This window comes from Diaporthe batatas (assembly GCF_019321695.1).
Source record: "Diaporthe batatas strain CRI 302-4 chromosome Unknown Contig00015, whole genome shotgun sequence".
Taxonomy (NCBI): Eukaryota; Fungi; Ascomycota; class Sordariomycetes; order Diaporthales; family Diaporthaceae; genus Diaporthe; species Diaporthe batatas.
Genome location: NW_025408562.1, coordinates 633524 through 648701, shown reverse-complemented (window position 1 = coordinate 648701; position 15178 = coordinate 633524). Strand labels below are relative to the sequence as shown.

The window sequence follows — 15178 nt, the reverse complement described above, 5'->3', positions numbered from 1 at the left end:
ACTAAGCAGATTCACGTTTGCCACCAAGCCAGCGCTGCCTTTGTGTGATTTTCAACAACTTCCCCCAGCCGTGAGAATTTTCTTCCCTTGTTCAGAGCAGTCATCGCCGTCTCTCGGCATCATCGGCAATTTAAGTCAATTGCTCCCCTAGTCCAGTCCGGGCCGATCTGGTGGTACAGACTGCAACCACCTACCTCGTTTGCTTTCCGCCATTTGTCCGGTCGTCACCAGATCCTCCCTTCACACCCTTCGGATCCGCAAGTGGCAGGGTGCGCACTGCAGAATAAAAAATGTTAGTTCTCCCTCTCAACTGCTACCATGAACTCGTCAGCTAAGTATGACGCCTCAGGTCTGGATCCAATCAGAATGATGGCCAGGATGGCCGTCAACCAGCCCGACGGTCGATTAGAGGTAGATGACTGCCACTACCTGCCCCACATTCAATGCATCACCAGCACTAACACTGCTACCAGGTCCTCAGTCGGCTTTGACGGACTTTCTGGCATCACACAACATTTCAGCAAATCAGATCCGCATTGACCACCAGCGAAGAAGGCAGCAGGCTCTGGCCGATGATGACCAAGCTGCCTCCGGCCCGTCAACCGCTACCGCAAACGGCGCTGATGCCGCCGGTGGTGAGGCTAATGATGCGCCAGAAGACCCCAAGAAGAGTCGCAAGCGCAAGAAGGAGACAGAGAAGGCCATCGAGAAGATAAAGGCCACCAAGCGCTTCCAAAAGCGCAAGAAGCGTCTCCAAGGCTCTGACGACGAAGACGACCTGATCAATGAATTGCTCAAGGCCAGCGGCCCCGCCCCGGGCCAGATGGAGAACTGCGAGATTTGCAACGTCCGCTTCACCGTTACACCCTACTCCCGCGCCGGTCCAGATGGCGGCCTCTTGTGCAATCCCTGCGGAAAGGAGCTTCAGAAGGACGAAGGCCCACCCAAGAAGAAGAAGAAACCTGCCGCGTCCGGCGGTGCCGTCGGCCGGCGCCGCAAGACCCAAAGCAACCTGCTCGATGGCACTTACACGCTAGGAGCCAAGAGCCTGATGAGTCTTTGCATCGAGACCCTCGCCAAGAACATCGAGCTTGCGGATGACCTGGGCGAGATGCCCCCACAGATCATCGACAAAATTGCTCGCATGCTTTCGAAGAAGCGTCTGGTCGACCCCAACACCCTCAATCTGTTTCTCCAGCCGACAGCCCAGGACGTCTCAATTTACGATGGCGCCAAGTTGAGCTCGGATGACCTGATGCGGATCTTCCAGATGGTCCCTTCTGTGAAGAACCTCAAAATTCGGAACGCCATCCAGTTCAAGGATGAGGTCATGGAGTACCTCCTCTCGCGAGATAAGGTCGAGCTCGAGGGCTTGTACATGCACGGTGCGAATCTTCTTAGCGCCGACATGTGGAAGAAGTACTTCACTACCAAAGGCCATTCACTACAGAGATTTCACGTCTACTACACCGACAGGCACTTCGACGATGGCTGTATGACCGTACTCAGGACCGCAGCACCGGGACTCAGACGCCTCAAAGTATACAACAACCAGGAGGTTGGTGGCGACGGCATTCGAGAGCTAGTTCATCTGAAGCAGCTCCAACACTTGAGTCTCCACCTTCACAAACATGTGCATTCAGACGTCTACGTCCAGGTTCTGAGCAGCGTTGGTGCAGAGTTGCGGACCCTGTCCCTCCGAAAGACGCCGGAGCTAGACAATACGGTGCTTGACGCCATCCATAACAACTGCCAACATCTGTCCAAGTTGCGCATAACCGATAGCGAGGTCATGACTGATGCCGGTTTCGCGCGCCTCTTTACTGGCTGGAACAATCCCGGCCTCACCTTCATTGATTTTCAGAAGTGCCGTCAACTGGACTCGCAGAAGCCACGCGAGAACAGCGACGACATTGGCCTGTGCTCCGAAGGTTTCAAGGCTTTGATGGCACACTCTGGCAAAACTCTGAAGAAACTCAACCTTCACGCCTGCCGCCACATCTCAAAGATGGCGTTCGACGAGGTGTTCACCCTCGACAAGACGTATCCGGAGCTCAAGTCCCTTGAGATTAGCTTCTGTGAGGAGGTCAACGACTACGTGGTGGGATGCGTATTCCGCAGCTGCCCGAATCTCAGGGAGTTGAACGTCTTCGGATGCATGAAGGTCAAGAATGCGAGGGTGCCAAGGGGCAAGATCCTGGTGGGCGTGCCCAACGCTCTCGGAATGGTGATTGAGGGTCAAGAATGAGCATCTCCAATATGTTCTGCTTTCGCCCTATTTGGGGGGGGGGGGACGAACTCGGCATGCTTATGACATGGTATCTAATGATTTGAGATGATACTGGAGAAAGAATGACCGCGTTTCGCCTCCCAGGGCATGATATTTGAGTTGTGGGGCTGTAGATACCCTTATTACTTTTTGATCAATTGACAGTGTAGTCAACGAACGTGTAATGCACAAGAAGAAGCTACCAAATGTGGGGGTCTTCTTCTCAATGAGGTTTTCTCACAGCCTTACTCGGATCGACGAGTAGGTCGGCGCTGTAAAATCTCTGTTTCGTTGGCATTTTCGAGGGTTCATGCTCAGCTCCTGTTTCCTTGGACTCACAGCAAATGCTTGTACAAGGGGAACATGTCACGCTTCTCAAATATTATAGATGCAACTCAATTGACGGAAAAGATGTGCAAGTAGACAGGTCCCACGAGATTCAATAGGGCAGGTTTTCCTTCTCGATGTGTCTTGTCATCGGAACGCTTACGCGAAATCGAACATCTTCTTCTTCTTCTTCTTGGAACGAAACGTCGGGCCATCGGAATTCACCGTATGCCCAGTATAACCCAACACGTGGTCCGAAGGGAGGGACATCACCTCGTTGGCCGGCGCTTCCTCGGGCAATGGCTCGTGCCCATTTGTCATATCATCGTCGCTGACGGGCTCACTGACGCTGGCCAAGGCACGTGTTCCGTTAACAATCACATCTGCAAATGATATCAGCATTCCTCTGTGGCCCGGCAAGGACAATGGCACGTAGGTCTCACCTATGAGCTCCATGCCCGCGAACCGCTTGCAGACCTCCGAGCCCTTGCTCAGGACGTCGAGCTGCTTCTCCAGCTGTCCGCGCCGACGGACGTTGTCGCCTGATTCACCCGCCACACGGTCCACCACCTCCGGGGGCAAGGAGAGTACTGTGATCGGCGAGAAGATTTCGGGAAGGGCCTTCAGGAGCTTTCCCTCGACCAGCTCTACCGCCACGTCGTCTATGAATCGCTTCAGTGCGACCTGTGCGACGAGTGTTAGGACTTGTTCGGCATACCATGCCTCGAATACCGTGGAATACTCACCTTGTAGTAGGCCTCCAGGCAGTCGAGGGCTTGAGAGGCGGCAAAGCGGTCCATGTCTGGCTCGTCATCATTGGCCAGGGCTTTTATCAGCGCGGGCCCGTTCACGGTGCACTGCACATATGAGGCGCTCGAGCCCATATCACTCTGACTTATGCCGAGGTGAGAGGCCAAAACCCTACGAAGGTGTGCCTCACGGCGCTCGTTCCGGACTTTCTGAATGGTCTCAGTGAAGTAATGGTTATAGGTCACAGGGTGCCACTGCCTGTGAGGCTCCATCAGCTCATTAGCCTTCAGCTCCATGTCCTTGATGATCCTCTCGAGGTCAGGTTCGATGATTTCCCGCATGATGTGTTGGCTGGTTGCACCGTCAGCAATGTGCTCGGAAGCAAGAGTCAGGAGCATCCTCGCTGCGCGTGCGACCGTGCGGACGTGACCACTCAGGATCCCCTTCCAAAGACAGCATTGCTCCCGGAACAGTTCTTCGACTATCATAGGGCTGAAGGTGCCGGGCAGCTCGCGGCCACGGGTCCGAGACATGAGGGTTTGTATGTGGGTGATGAACTCGTCGCGTGTAACCTGTAATCTTTCCAAATCGGCCAGGTAGACGTCTCCGTTGATCTCCTTGACGATGTAGCGATATGAGCCGTGGACTAAAAGATGCTTGGAAAACTCCTGGTTACTGTTTTGGACCACCGCGCGGAGCCGCTGAGAATATCCACGATCAGACAGCGCGCCTTCAAAGAAAGCATCATTGTAGACCCCATCGATGGCAGCTTTGACCAGCTTTTGGAAGTCCATGCTGACTCCGAGAAGGTACTTCTGCTGCTCATCCTTGCTCTCCCGGCGTGGGCCCATGAGCTCGAGATTCTTGCGGCAGTCTTCAAGCTTGGACTCGATTTCTTGCACGACACTGGGAAGCTCTGAGTAAATTTGTTTCATCAAGACGTCGCTGAGCCGGGGTTTGAGGTTGGCTATGCCCAAAAGGTGACTGGGAACATGCAGCCAGCTGCCCTTCGAGAAGAATTCGTCCTCCTTGAGATTGCGCTTGGACAGGCTGAAAGACTCCTCCTCGGAGTCCAAGTTGAGGAGGACATGCCAGCCGAGACGGAGCTCAGGGACCTCCTTGTTCTGAGCCAGGGAGACGAAGAACTTCTCACTCGGGGAGCCAGGTTTCAGTCTGTCGGGCTTGGTGATGATACCTGTTTCAAGAAAGGTCAGTCAACTCGACCATTTGACGAAACAATCGCTATTTCATCATGATATCAGGTGTTACACTGGCGGTTGCAGTGACTAGTCTATACAGGTATACTCTGAAAAATCAAGACACAAGAGTCGACTTACCCATGGTCCTTTGGCCGGCTGGATCAGCCTCCCTCACCATGTCCAAGACAATTTGGTTCTCAATCTCATTCTTAGCCGAGACAACAGCCAAGATCACGCTTCTCGACTCCTTCACTGAGGTTCATTGTCAGTTAAGCTTATGGCACGATTTTTCGCGTCTACTTACTGTATTTCTTGACGACATCCTTGATCATTCCCACGTCGTCATCGGTCTGGCTCTTGGTAGGAAAGTGAATCAGGCCAGGCAGATCGACAATTGTCAAGTGAGAGCGTTCGGGACCGGTGATTTCGATTCGAAGCAAGTCTCTTGAGAAGGTCTTCCCAAATTCCTTTATACCCATGGCATCCTTAGCAGCCTCGATCACCTCACCCAAGCCGTCGAGACCCCCAAGCTCCCTGCTCATCGCAGCGAGTGAGCGCTTCTCTTCTTCGGTTCGTGACGCATCTGGAACGATGGAGACGCTTGAGCTGACCTCAGGTGTTCGTCGGAGGATGAGCTCGGTAGGGAACCTTGTGCACGTCTTGCTCTGGACCGGAAACGACACGCCAGAGATTGCCTCAAGGACTGAGGATTTGCCAGCCGACTGATCACCACAGACAATGATCTGAGGAAGAGAGACATAGTAATCGATGCCTTCGGACCGAAGCTCGTCGATTGAGTCCAGAAGGTTAAGCTGGTCTTGAGAGCGGAGCTGGCTCAGAGCCTCCGTTTGCAGTTCAGCCACCCCCATGGTGAGATTGGGCACTTGGTCTGACGATACCAGGGAGAGACAAAATGCAGAGGAGGAACTGTACGGTTTGAGATGACAGTGAAGGTGGTGAGGAATGGGCCAGGCTCAGGACGACATCATGTCAGCTTAAATGTTCTTCAGACTTGGGTGCTTTCGAATTTGATTTTATGCCTTGCATGCCCAACACATAACCATTGGGGTCTTTTTTCCATTTCGAGGTAGAATCAACGCGGGCTGCCGCCTAAGTCGCAGTGGATACGGGCCAAGCTGCATGAGGCCTACCAACAGTGAGGCAGACACGTAGATATGTGCACAGCCATTGGGCAGCCTTGGAGATGGTCTCCAGTAAGTGGATAGTCTGTAAGACATGTTTGGGTAGCCAACCAATCCGTGACGCCTTATCTAGCAGCATTTTCGATACCGATCCGACCATGCAGGCATGTTGGCATACCTAAAGAATGTTGAGTTGCGAGAGGGCATTCGCTGTTGTGGACCGAATCAGCTCATGGTTGGGGGCCAATGGTCAGTGAGCAGGCAGGTTGGCAGGGCACTCTGTCCATTTATTCAATTGCGAGAGCAATAAGTCACTGGGAATCGATTATACACCGCATTTGTGGGTTCGGATGACGACGGGTCTTGTGTACAAGATGATGCTGTGCGCAGATGGTTCCCATTGATGCAGCGTGGATGTGCTGTACGCGGTCGATATTCGGAGCTCCTCAGGGCCAGCTTCCGTTTGTAACGGTGAATCTATCTGTACTCCGTACCTGGCTGATCAGCGCCACCGGTACCCACTGAACCCACCAGAGATGCAAGATTTCCGTGTCACTGTGCCTATGGAGTAGTTGAGATGACCGGCCGGCCCGTCGCTTTGGTAAGCCACGGGCCGCCGCCCTAGCGGCCAACCAGTTTCGGCGACGTAGCTGGAGCTAAAAATTGCACACACTACCTACCAGACTACTCGGGGCTGGCACACAGGCGGCTTCTCGGGGCCTGGCAAGCACCCATCCCTTTGGTCCCGGCCGCGACTCCAAAAAGGGGGACCGCATTTTTGCCGACCAGCCCAGCGCGACGCATCCATCCGCACGCCAGCTCGATCCCGACTTTTCCGCTTCTTGCTTTTCCCTCCCCTCCCCGTTCAACAACCTCCTCAACGCAGGCAGACTCGTTGTCGCCCTTTTTTTCTGTCCAACCGGCCAGGTCAATCCAGCGACGCGACCACCCGAGAGGCACCCTGCAGAGCCGCCCGTCCATCGTCGCCTCTCTTCTCACCACCGCCCGACGCCCGACGCCCGACGCCGCCGCGATGCGATGGCTCACCTCGCTCGCGGGCTACGTTGCCCCCATCTTCCTGATCCTGTCGCCCGTGCTGTCCTATAGCGACCAGGCAATGTCAATGCACCGCAACAAATCCAGCGCCGGCTTCTCCCTGGACATACCTCTGATCATGCTCATCGCGTCCATGTTCAGGTACGTCATGTTGGCTCCCGCATGATCCCGCAGATGCGCCCCTTCCCCTGCCCCTGCGACTTTTGGCGCTGACGTGTCCTGGCTGGCACAGGATATTCTACTACCCGGGCGCCCGATTCGACACCGCGCTGCTCATACAGTCGTTCCTGATGGTGATAATGCAGCTGCTGCTGTTGAAGATAGCCCTGGACCACCGCCCCGGCCCCGCCTCCAAGGGCGGGGACGCCGCCGTCCCGTTCGCCGGGGCCAAGGAGGGATTCTTCGAGAAGCAGCGCCCGTACCAGTTCTGGCAGTGGCGGTCGCCCAAGCCGTGAGTTGATGGCCCAGCCCTTGTTCCTCTTCTTCTTCGCCTGCTTCTCCGAGGCCGAAACATAGGCCGTGTGCTGACGTTTTGCGCACACCCGACAGATACTGGCAGTTCCTGCTCTGGCTGTTCATCATCCTGACGGCGCTCGAGCTCGCCCTCGCGCCCTTCAGCGGCCTCTACTCGTCGTACTCGACCCTGCTCGGCTACATCGGCCTCTCGGTCGAGGCGACGCTGCCGCTGCCGCAGATCTTCGCCAACGCGCGCTCCCGGTCGTGCAGGGGGTTCCGGGTCTCGGTGCTCGCCAGCTGGCTCGCGGGCGACGCGATGAAGATGTTCTGGTTCTTCACGTCCGTGACCGAGATCCCCTGGGCGTTCAAGCTGTGCGGCATGTTCCAGGCGGCGTGCGACGCGTTCCTGGGCGTGCAGTACCTCATGTACGGGTCCGGCGAGGGCAAGCTCAAGGACGACGAGGGCGCCGCGCCCGAGTGGAACGGGGAGATGAAGAGCATGGCTGTCCCGCCGAGTGGGCTGCAGAGTGGCCGCCGGACGCCGTTTGAAAAGCCGCTGTGATAGATCTTAAATAAATATACATGTCTCAGTCCGCCAAGCGATATTATCTAATGCGTACCTAACACATACCTGATCCATGCAGTCAAAAGGCACACCGGGACTGCAGCTGTGGGGCTTTCGGGATATCTCCCAATCAATTGAATCCCGATCAAGTGAATAGAGGTCGGGGCATCGCGCTCAATTTGACAGCCCGCCAATGCCCTGGCAATTCACATTGCTGAGACGTATCATTAACCCCACGATGAACAAAGCTCAGACATTGCCACTTCCAGTCCCAGAGCGTGTCAATTAGGGTCTGGGATGCTTTGCTTGCATAGCTTGATGAAATTGCAGCATGATAACAAGACCATCTTCACATTGGGCCCAACAAGGCCATACTACTTATCAGGGGGCTCTTTTAAAATTAAATTTCCTTGCCGGGCAGTTTCCCTTGCGAGAGTTCCAGATGAGACAGACCTGGTTGTACAGCTCGAGGTGTGAAGTTGTGCTAGGAGGGGACCTCCAGCCCCTGTGAATCTAGTCACTCCCTGAAAGAATTAAAGGTTGTATAAAGTGGAATGAAAGCTGGAAAGCTGTCAGACTGTAGTTAAATGTTTTTACTGGCCTCGATTGTCCTTTCTTGCACAGCTGTTCCAGTTTGCAGGGCTATCTCCCAGGGATGCAGAGTAGCTTCCTATCTCAGCTGCACCACCTCACCCAACCACCCCGTCTCCCTCGACTTATTCCCCATCCCAGACACACTTCGAGGTATCATCTACAACAAAACAGAATTGCCAGCCTCAACCTACAACTACTTCATGCTAATTGCACACTCTGGTGGTCCTTGAAATTTCTGTCCTCATCACTGATTTCGATTCCTCATTCACAATATCTTGAGCTGCTCTCTGGCCCACCCATTCCTGACCTGGGCTTGGAGTTGTTGCCCAGTACAACCACCAACCCCCACTTCTCCAGCAACACCCCATACAAGAGTTAAGCGACCTGCTATCATCGTCGTCTCAACGCGTTCATTTCGAGATTGCACCTCACCCAAACGGCTTCTGCCGCTCACACAGAATTTCCTCCTCTGAGCCCGAAATACATACCGGCTTCGAAAAAGTGAGTCTTCCAACACTGCCCGAGACGAGACGCACCATGCTCGTATGGGCTCTCCGGCCTGCATGCATGCTTTCTTTTTCCTCTCTTGTCGCTTGAATGTCAACTCCAGTCATTGGGGAAGCTGCCCAACCCTCACACCCCTTCTTATCTCCTTCTCACGTCATTCATTGACTGTGCTTCCCCTTCATCATTCAGTTCCTCCTTGCTAACAACATCTCACAGGAGCAAGATGGTCGCCAACTTCAGGACCGAAGACGCCCAGCGCCGCCTGCTGACCGCAGTCATCGCAGCCCACCCCGAGCTCAAGCTCAACTTTAAGGGTAGGTACCACATCCTCACCTCAACGCATCTCAACACACCGGTCCCATTTATGACTTCGGATGTTGATTGACCCCGCCCGCCAGCCATTGCCCAGCACTTTGGTCCTGAGGACTGGGGCAAGGATGGCATCGAGCACTTCTTCCGCCCCCTGAAGAAGGACGCCCTGGCGGTCCGCGACTTGGTCAAGGCCGGCCAGCGGGCCAAGGACTTCTTCGATAACAAGGCGGTAAGCTAACCACGTCTTTGTCCCATTTTCCCCCGGGAAACAGATATCGCCGCCTACTTCGGAGACTCCACCCCCGATGGCATCCAGTGGCAGTTCCGCGGCATCAAGCGCGACGCTGAGGCAATGAGACAGGGAAAGGGCGGCGCCGCCGGCTCCGGCGCCGGTGCCGGCAACAGCGCCCCGGCGACCCCAAAGAACCGCAAGCGCGCCGCCGCCTCGGCGCCCTCGACCGGCAGGTCCACCGCCTCCAAGAAGGCCCGCGCGAGCGCATCCACCAAGCCCGCGCCCGCCCCCGTCCCGGCCGCCGCCAACGTCATCACCGTGGACGACGACGACGACGACGAGGAGAACGAGTTCCCGCCGCTGCCCCTGGACACCCCGACCCAGGGCCCCCGCTTCACCGACTACGGCGCGAAGCAGTTCTGGGGCGGCGACGCCCAGGCCCAGGCCCAGGCCCAGCCCCAGGCCCCGGCGCTCGACGCGACGCAGGCCGAGACCCCGACCGAGGAGGAGGACTTCAAGCCGCACACGCCCAGCGACGCCGCCGCCTACTCGTTCAGCCAGCCCCAGCCGTCATCCGCCGGGGTCGGCGCCGGTGCGTACAACCTCGACGCCTACCCCATCAGCCAGCCGTCCTTTGTCGCCGACGCCGGGTACCACAAGGGCCAGGGCGGCTTCGCCGTCGACGACTGGGTCGACGACGAGGTCTAGGCCGCGAGACCGCCGACGGGCCTACCTCTCAAAGCTGCGGGTGAGCCCAGGTTGTGGCTCACATTTGGCTCTATCAACTTTCGACGGCCCAGAGAGGGCGGTCGCGACCGACTGCTCCAGCTGCTCCATCATCCGGCATTTTGAAATCCCCGCCCCCCTTTTTTGAGCGCCTCCCAGCCCGGCGGATATCTGGACTCGGAATGTCCAGGCAAGGCTGAAACGCGCACGCACGAACGATTTCGGAAATGCCTCGCACTTTTTTCGTCCACCCGCGAGGCGAGGCTTCTCGGTGACCAGGTTTTGGTTGTGTGCAATTAATTCATTTACTGCTGCAAGTGTAGGATACCCAAGAACGCCTTCCTCTCCTCAGGATTTCATTGATTCTTTTTCGGCCCCCGAAGGCTTACCCGATGCGACATTAATTCACCATTCCTTCTTCTCCTTGCGTGTGCGGCAATTTCTTTTCTTTCTTTTGACGGGAGCATGGACCTCTGAAGAAGAAGCAGCAGACAACTCATATCAAAATATGACATCCGAGAGGACGGAGGGGGGCACAGATGAGGAGGACGCCGGCTCCCCCGGCGGATTGTGGTTGGACATGCATGGCATGGTGGTAGCGAGGGAGGGGTGTGCCGCATCACCTTGTGTTCTCGCCCCCCTGTCTGCGAGGCCACACGTCTTCGGTCTCGGTGAGAAGAAAGGAAGGAATGAAGGAAGGAAGGGGGGGAAAAAAAAACTTCTGACAACACAGAACCTGCGTGACAAGAGGACTCGCGCAATTGGCTGGGCAGGGGTGATATCGGCTGCATGCTCATCAAAAAGAAAGAAAGAAAAACGGTGTGCGCAGCCTTGTGATACTAGAACAAGATGACACAGCACAAAATCGATGCATTTGCGCCTCAAAAGTGCCGTTCTCTCCGTGAGATCTGTGACACATGTTTGTTTAATTTTGTAAATCAACTGACCTACCTGAGTCAGACACAGAGGCCGAATTCAATTCATCGTTGGGCATCGCGAACCAGCTTCATTCATCTAGACTCTCGACATGGACACACCAACAAGCTGTTTTTGTAGCAATGACCCCTCAGTCAACTTTTCACCCACAGGCTCAGGTCGTACTGCCATAAGCACCGATGAGGTGGAATTGGGGAGGAAGCCATTGACACCTGATTTCATGATATCATTTCTACGTAATCTTCATCATCATCGAAAACCCCACGAGGTGATGGCCATTTTCAAATCCCAGCGTTTTGGCGAGGGTAGGCTTGCACAAATGGATATAAACCCAAAAAGAAACAGCCCGAGAGCATAACGACTGGCATCAGTGTAGATTTCGTAGTTAAAATAAAAAGGGTCGTCACACGTGAAAATCAAAAGCATTGAATAGGCACAGACGAATTGGGGTACTAAACATCAGAGCCAAACAAAACACTCAGTGGCCTCAGCGGCCTGCGACAGATGCTGTTCTAAAGCAGGCAGCACGCATCCGTTCACAACTTTGCGCGCAGCAACAGACCAGAAAAGCGCAGGGCAAATTAGGATTTAGGATGTAGATGAGCCAAGCAGCGAGCCCCATTCACCACTCAAGTTTACTGCCACCGCGCTCTATCCCTGCCGATATTGTCCAGCAGCTCGACAAAGTCTTCCTTGTTGACATCACAGTTCCTCATGACCAGTTCCTCCACCCAGGGGCCCCGAGGCTTAAAAATGGCGTTGAAAGGTAAAGGCCTGATGATGAGCGACTCCGCCATGGCCCAGGGGTCGACCTCGACGGGCTCGCCCGATTGTGGATCCACTGCTCCCTCGAGGTTGAAAGCCCACAGCAGCAGCGCGGCCTGCAGCCACAGCTGGTTGCGCGCGATGTGCTGACCCGTGCAGACGCGCCGCCCGAAACCGAACCCCGTGGACGGTATATCCTTCAGAGGCGCGGCCCCGTCTGACTTGGGCTTGGCCTTGACGTCCCCCGGCCCGCAGTGACTCCAGTCAGCGTCTGCGAGCCACCGCTCCGGCACAAAGTCGTCCGCGTCGGGGCCAAAGGTGGCTGGATCGCGTGTGATGGACCACTGGTTCGCAAACACCATAGTTCCCGCGGGAATCCGGTAGCCCTCGTACTGATCCTCAACCTTGGTCACGTGTGGGATTCCAGTGATGCCGATGGGCCGCCAGCGCAGCACCTCCTCCACGATGGCGTCGATGTATACCAAGTTTGGTCTGTCGGCGAAGGTTGGCAGACGGTCCCTGCCGACCACGTCGTCCAGTAGGCGCTGGGCCTTTGTTACGAAGCCGGACTTCTTGTTCTGGGTGAGCCATGCCACGATGAACCAGTTGCCGGTGAGCACGGTCGTTTCCAGGGCGGCGTCGGCCAGGATTCCAACGTCAAAGGCGAACTCCTCCTCGCTCATCTGCTTGGTCTCGGCGCTGGCGTCCATCTCTTTGGTGAAATTCCAGCCCGGGTTGGCCCTCGCGCGTCGGAGGTTGGTGAAATGGAGGTCCCGCTGCTCCAGCCAGTGTCTCTCGGCCTTGGCCCTCCATGGCCATGGGATGGGAAGTTTATCGAGCCACGGCAAAATGTCAACGATGTTGTTGCCGGACATCATATCGGCGAACTCCTTCATGATGGCATGAGCGCGGACGAGCTCGGGCTCATGGCCGGTGGGGAGACGGTAGCCGTACATGAGGGCATAAGTAAGGGAGGCCATGGTGCGCCCGAGCATGTGGTGGTAGTCGACGCCGCATGGCGAGTTAGCGGAGGTGAGCATGTCGAACAGGAGTTGCCTGGTCTCCAGGTCCAGTATGGGCTGGTAGGATGAGGCGGACCGGGGGGAGAGGAGAGGGGCTTCCAGCCTCTGGTGTACTACAGCAACTTGGTCTTAGATTCGAGTGGTGGCACCTCGAGGGCGTGTCTTACATTTGTAACGGGCATCATATGGCATGAGGACCAGGTGCAGACCCTTGAGAGCCAGCTCTCCGGCCAGGACCAGGCGCGGCCGGTCCGAATATGTGGCCCCGCGCCGGGCGAGGAGGTCTTGGGCGGACCTGGCGGAGTGCAGGACGACAATGGGCTGGCCAAGCATGTTGAGGTATATTATTGGCCCATGTTGCTTGCTCCATTCGTGCCACTGGAGCCAGGCGTGGTTCTTTGGGTTCTGGTGGACATTGCCGATGACAGGCAGCCCGGTAGGGCCAGGTGGCAGAGGTAGCGCCCTGGACTTTGAACTCCTGGTGACCAAGGCGAGAAGACGATTAAAGAGGAGGACTGCGGCCAGGGCTGCGGTAGCCAAGGCCAGTTTCGTGAGCATATCTGTCTGGGGGGCTACAGGCCTGCAGGGGCGGGACGAGGAAAAGGTGTGTGTGTGTGTGTGTGAGAATATGTGTGGAGAGAGTCAGAAAGTCTTGAGTGTGTGAAAAAGAGTGTGTGTCAGGAATTTGGGGGAGGAGGCCGAGGACGAGAAGGAGGAGGGTGAGCCCAGTAGAACGGTAACATGCAGTGAGCATGGGCACAGGGGAGAGGCGAGTAGTGGGGAAACAAGGATGGGTAGATATAGCAGATCTCTTTGCGCAGGTAGACTATTGTGAGTTGGCTGTCGGCTGTTGCTGTTGGGCCGATCTTAAATCACGAGAGAGCCAGGGTGGCAGGCCTGGCAGAGGCACCAGAAGGCACAGAAGGACCTGGGCACAGCTGTATGGGTCAAATGGGGCAGCAAGTGCGGTGCAGGAGGCAGCACAAGTGCGGTTTGGTTGCAGCCCCGCTGGTGTCATCCCTCCGCCATGTGCTCGGAAAATGGGTGAGATTGGGGGATGGTCAAGGAGGGGGGTTACAAGGGGGGAAGGAGAAAAGGAAGAGGAAGGCCTGCCGTGGGACCACCACCTGCCTGCCTACCACCTACCTACCTGCCAGCAGCAGCAGCAAGCAAGAGCAGGGAGGTTGAGTAAAAGTGGAGATGAGCACTCCCATGGTTTCTTCCCCCGTCACGAACGCACCATCGGCCTGTGCGTATGTAGGGATAATGTTGCACATCCGTGGTACGGCTCCGGTTGCTGCTTCCCCTCCAGGTTTGGGTGTGTGTGTGTGGTGGGCTGGTGTTCCCACGACTATCTTTCCTTCTCTGTCGACCTGTCAGTCTGTTGGTCTGTTAGCTAGCTGCCCAGGTGGCTAGTAGACAGCCTGTCAGTGTCAGCCAGCGTCAATCAGTGTCAGTCTGCCAGTCTGCCCATATAGCTGGGGCCCCTCCCCTGCTCCCACCCCCCTGCAGTGTTATGATTGCCGGGTTGCACCTGCGGATTTTGTTTTTTTACAAGGTTGCTAGCGCCTTAGCACGGCATGGTCCTAACAGGCAGGTTAGTGGAACTTCTGTGGAAAAGGGCTGCGTCTGGTTTGTGCAGGTGGGAGGCGCGGCGGGGCTGGTGGCTGGCTCTGCTGGCGGCTCCTCCATGATGGGGTGGGAGCGGCCCGGTCCTGATTCGATCCTCGCCCGAGGGCGCCCACACCCCCCTGCGGCTACCGAGCTTGTGCTTGCCCTGCAGGCCGTGCTGCCTGCGCACAGGCTCTGCAAGTCGCAACAAGGTCTTTGATCCGACCCGAGGGGACGGGAGGCGGTGGAGCCCTGAGACAGACAGGCGACCCGGCTGCTTGGCCCCGTCCCGCCAACATCAAACCAACAACAGACGTCAATGAGTGTGTACACCTCTCCCCAGCTCCCCAGCTCCCCTCACCTACGACACTACGCTGCACCACACCGTACCAGTACTGTATCCCCACCCCCCCTTGCCGGAGATTTCAACCGCCCGTGCCCCAACACCTGCATGTTGCTGCGCTGCCGCTCTCGTCGCCCGTCCGGCACATAGTCTATCTACATCTGCCCACAACCACATGCATGCTGGACATGCTAGTCGAATCTCACGAGGCAGCCACATGCTCATCTTCATTCGGTCACCCATACGTTCATTCGCCCGCGCCTGCGTCCGCGCTGTATTAAACTGCTGTACCACCCGCTCGCTCCCGTCTAGCCTGCATAGGAGGAACCTTCACCATATGCACATCACCCCATCGCCCTTCCTCGC

General features: G+C 56.4%; 5 protein-coding genes across 5 annotated transcripts; 3 read left to right on the top strand and 2 right to left on the bottom strand.

Annotated features, from left to right (window-relative positions):
* The first annotated feature begins 27 nt into the window (after positions 1 to 27).
* KVR01_011321 (UV-damaged DNA-binding protein RAD7) lies at positions 28 to 2257 on the top strand. The gene is made up of 3 exons (XM_044791557.1): positions 28 to 292; positions 350 to 411; positions 474 to 2257. Coding segments are annotated over exons 1-3 (1839 nt in total). The 5' UTR covers positions 28 to 290; the 3' UTR covers positions 2249 to 2257.
* Positions 2258 to 2535: 278 nt separating this feature from the next.
* KVR01_011229 (uncharacterized protein) lies at positions 2536 to 6061 on the bottom strand. The gene is made up of 5 exons (XM_044781751.1): positions 4850 to 6061; positions 4684 to 4797; positions 3343 to 4541; positions 3040 to 3280; positions 2536 to 2979 (listed from the first exon to the last, which is right to left on the bottom strand). Exons 1-5 carry the CDS (start codon positions 5412 to 5414, stop codon positions 2756 to 2758), a joined length of 2343 nt encoding a protein of 780 aa, XP_044639604.1. The 5' UTR covers positions 5415 to 6061; the 3' UTR covers positions 2536 to 2755.
* A 163-nt stretch (positions 6062 to 6224) lies between these two features.
* On the top strand, positions 6225 to 7794 carry KVR01_011224 (uncharacterized protein). The gene is made up of 3 exons (XM_044783511.1): positions 6225 to 6884; positions 6976 to 7194; positions 7293 to 7794. Exons 1-3 carry the CDS (start codon positions 6721 to 6723, stop codon positions 7759 to 7761), a joined length of 852 nt encoding a protein of 283 aa, XP_044639599.1. The 5' UTR covers positions 6225 to 6720; the 3' UTR covers positions 7762 to 7794.
* A 732-nt stretch (positions 7795 to 8526) lies between these two features.
* KVR01_011454 (uncharacterized protein) lies at positions 8527 to 11022 on the top strand. The gene is made up of 3 exons (XM_044788254.1): positions 8527 to 9179; positions 9264 to 9406; positions 9539 to 11022. The coding sequence occupies exons 1-3, from the start codon at positions 9089 to 9091 to the stop codon at positions 10115 to 10117; spliced, it is 813 nt and encodes a 270-aa protein (XP_044639829.1). The 5' UTR covers positions 8527 to 9088; the 3' UTR covers positions 10118 to 11022.
* A 347-nt stretch (positions 11023 to 11369) lies between these two features.
* KVR01_011300 (uncharacterized protein) lies at positions 11370 to 14374 on the bottom strand. Its single transcript, XM_044784204.1, has 2 exons — positions 13026 to 14374; positions 11370 to 12971 (listed from the first exon to the last, which is right to left on the bottom strand). Exons 1-2 carry the CDS (start codon positions 13414 to 13416, stop codon positions 11707 to 11709), a joined length of 1656 nt encoding a protein of 551 aa, XP_044639675.1. The 5' UTR covers positions 13417 to 14374; the 3' UTR covers positions 11370 to 11706.
* Positions 14375 to 15178: the final 804 nt, after the last annotated feature.

What these genes read in the sequence shown, in the direction of transcription:
- KVR01_011321 (XM_044791557.1), top strand. An exon ending in AGCCCGACGGTCGATTAGAG is followed by an intron (nt 412 to 473) that starts GTAGATGACTGC and finishes CACTGCTACCAG; the next exon opens with GTCCTCAGTCGGCTTTGACG.
- KVR01_011229 (XM_044781751.1), bottom strand. Translation starts at nt 5,414, where the DNA reads ATGGGGGTGGCTGAACTGCAAACGGAGGCTCTGAGCCAGCTCCGCTCT. An exon ending in AGCCGGCCAAAGGACCATGG is followed by an intron (nt 4,542 to 4,683) that starts GTAAGTCGACTC and finishes TTCTTGAAACAG; the next exon opens with GTATCATCACCAAGCCCGAC. An exon ending in CGCGGGCATGGAGCTCATAG is followed by an intron (nt 2,980 to 3,039) that starts GTGAGACCTACG and finishes TATCATTTGCAG; the next exon opens with ATGTGATTGTTAACGGAACA.
- KVR01_011224 (XM_044783511.1), top strand. Translation starts at nt 6,721, where the DNA reads ATGCGATGGCTCACCTCGCTCGCGGGCTACGTTGCCCCCATCTTCCTG. An exon ending in CTCATCGCGTCCATGTTCAG is followed by an intron (nt 6,885 to 6,975) that starts GTACGTCATGTT and finishes TGGCTGGCACAG; the next exon opens with GATATTCTACTACCCGGGCG. An exon ending in CAGTGGCGGTCGCCCAAGCC is followed by an intron (nt 7,195 to 7,292) that starts GTGAGTTGATGG and finishes CACACCCGACAG; the next exon opens with ATACTGGCAGTTCCTGCTCT.
- KVR01_011454 (XM_044788254.1), top strand. Translation starts at nt 9,089, where the DNA reads ATGGTCGCCAACTTCAGGACCGAAGACGCCCAGCGCCGCCTGCTGACC. An exon ending in GCTCAAGCTCAACTTTAAGG is followed by an intron (nt 9,180 to 9,263) that starts GTAGGTACCACA and finishes CCCGCCCGCCAG; the next exon opens with CCATTGCCCAGCACTTTGGT. An exon ending in ACTTCTTCGATAACAAGGCG is followed by an intron (nt 9,407 to 9,538) that starts GTAAGCTAACCA and finishes GCAATGAGACAG; the next exon opens with GGAAAGGGCGGCGCCGCCGG.
- KVR01_011300 (XM_044784204.1), bottom strand. Translation starts at nt 13,416, where the DNA reads ATGCTCACGAAACTGGCCTTGGCTACCGCAGCCCTGGCCGCAGTCCTC. An exon ending in ATATGATGCCCGTTACAAAT is followed by an intron (nt 12,972 to 13,025) that starts GTAAGACACGCC and finishes AAGTTGCTGTAG; the next exon opens with TACACCAGAGGCTGGAAGCC.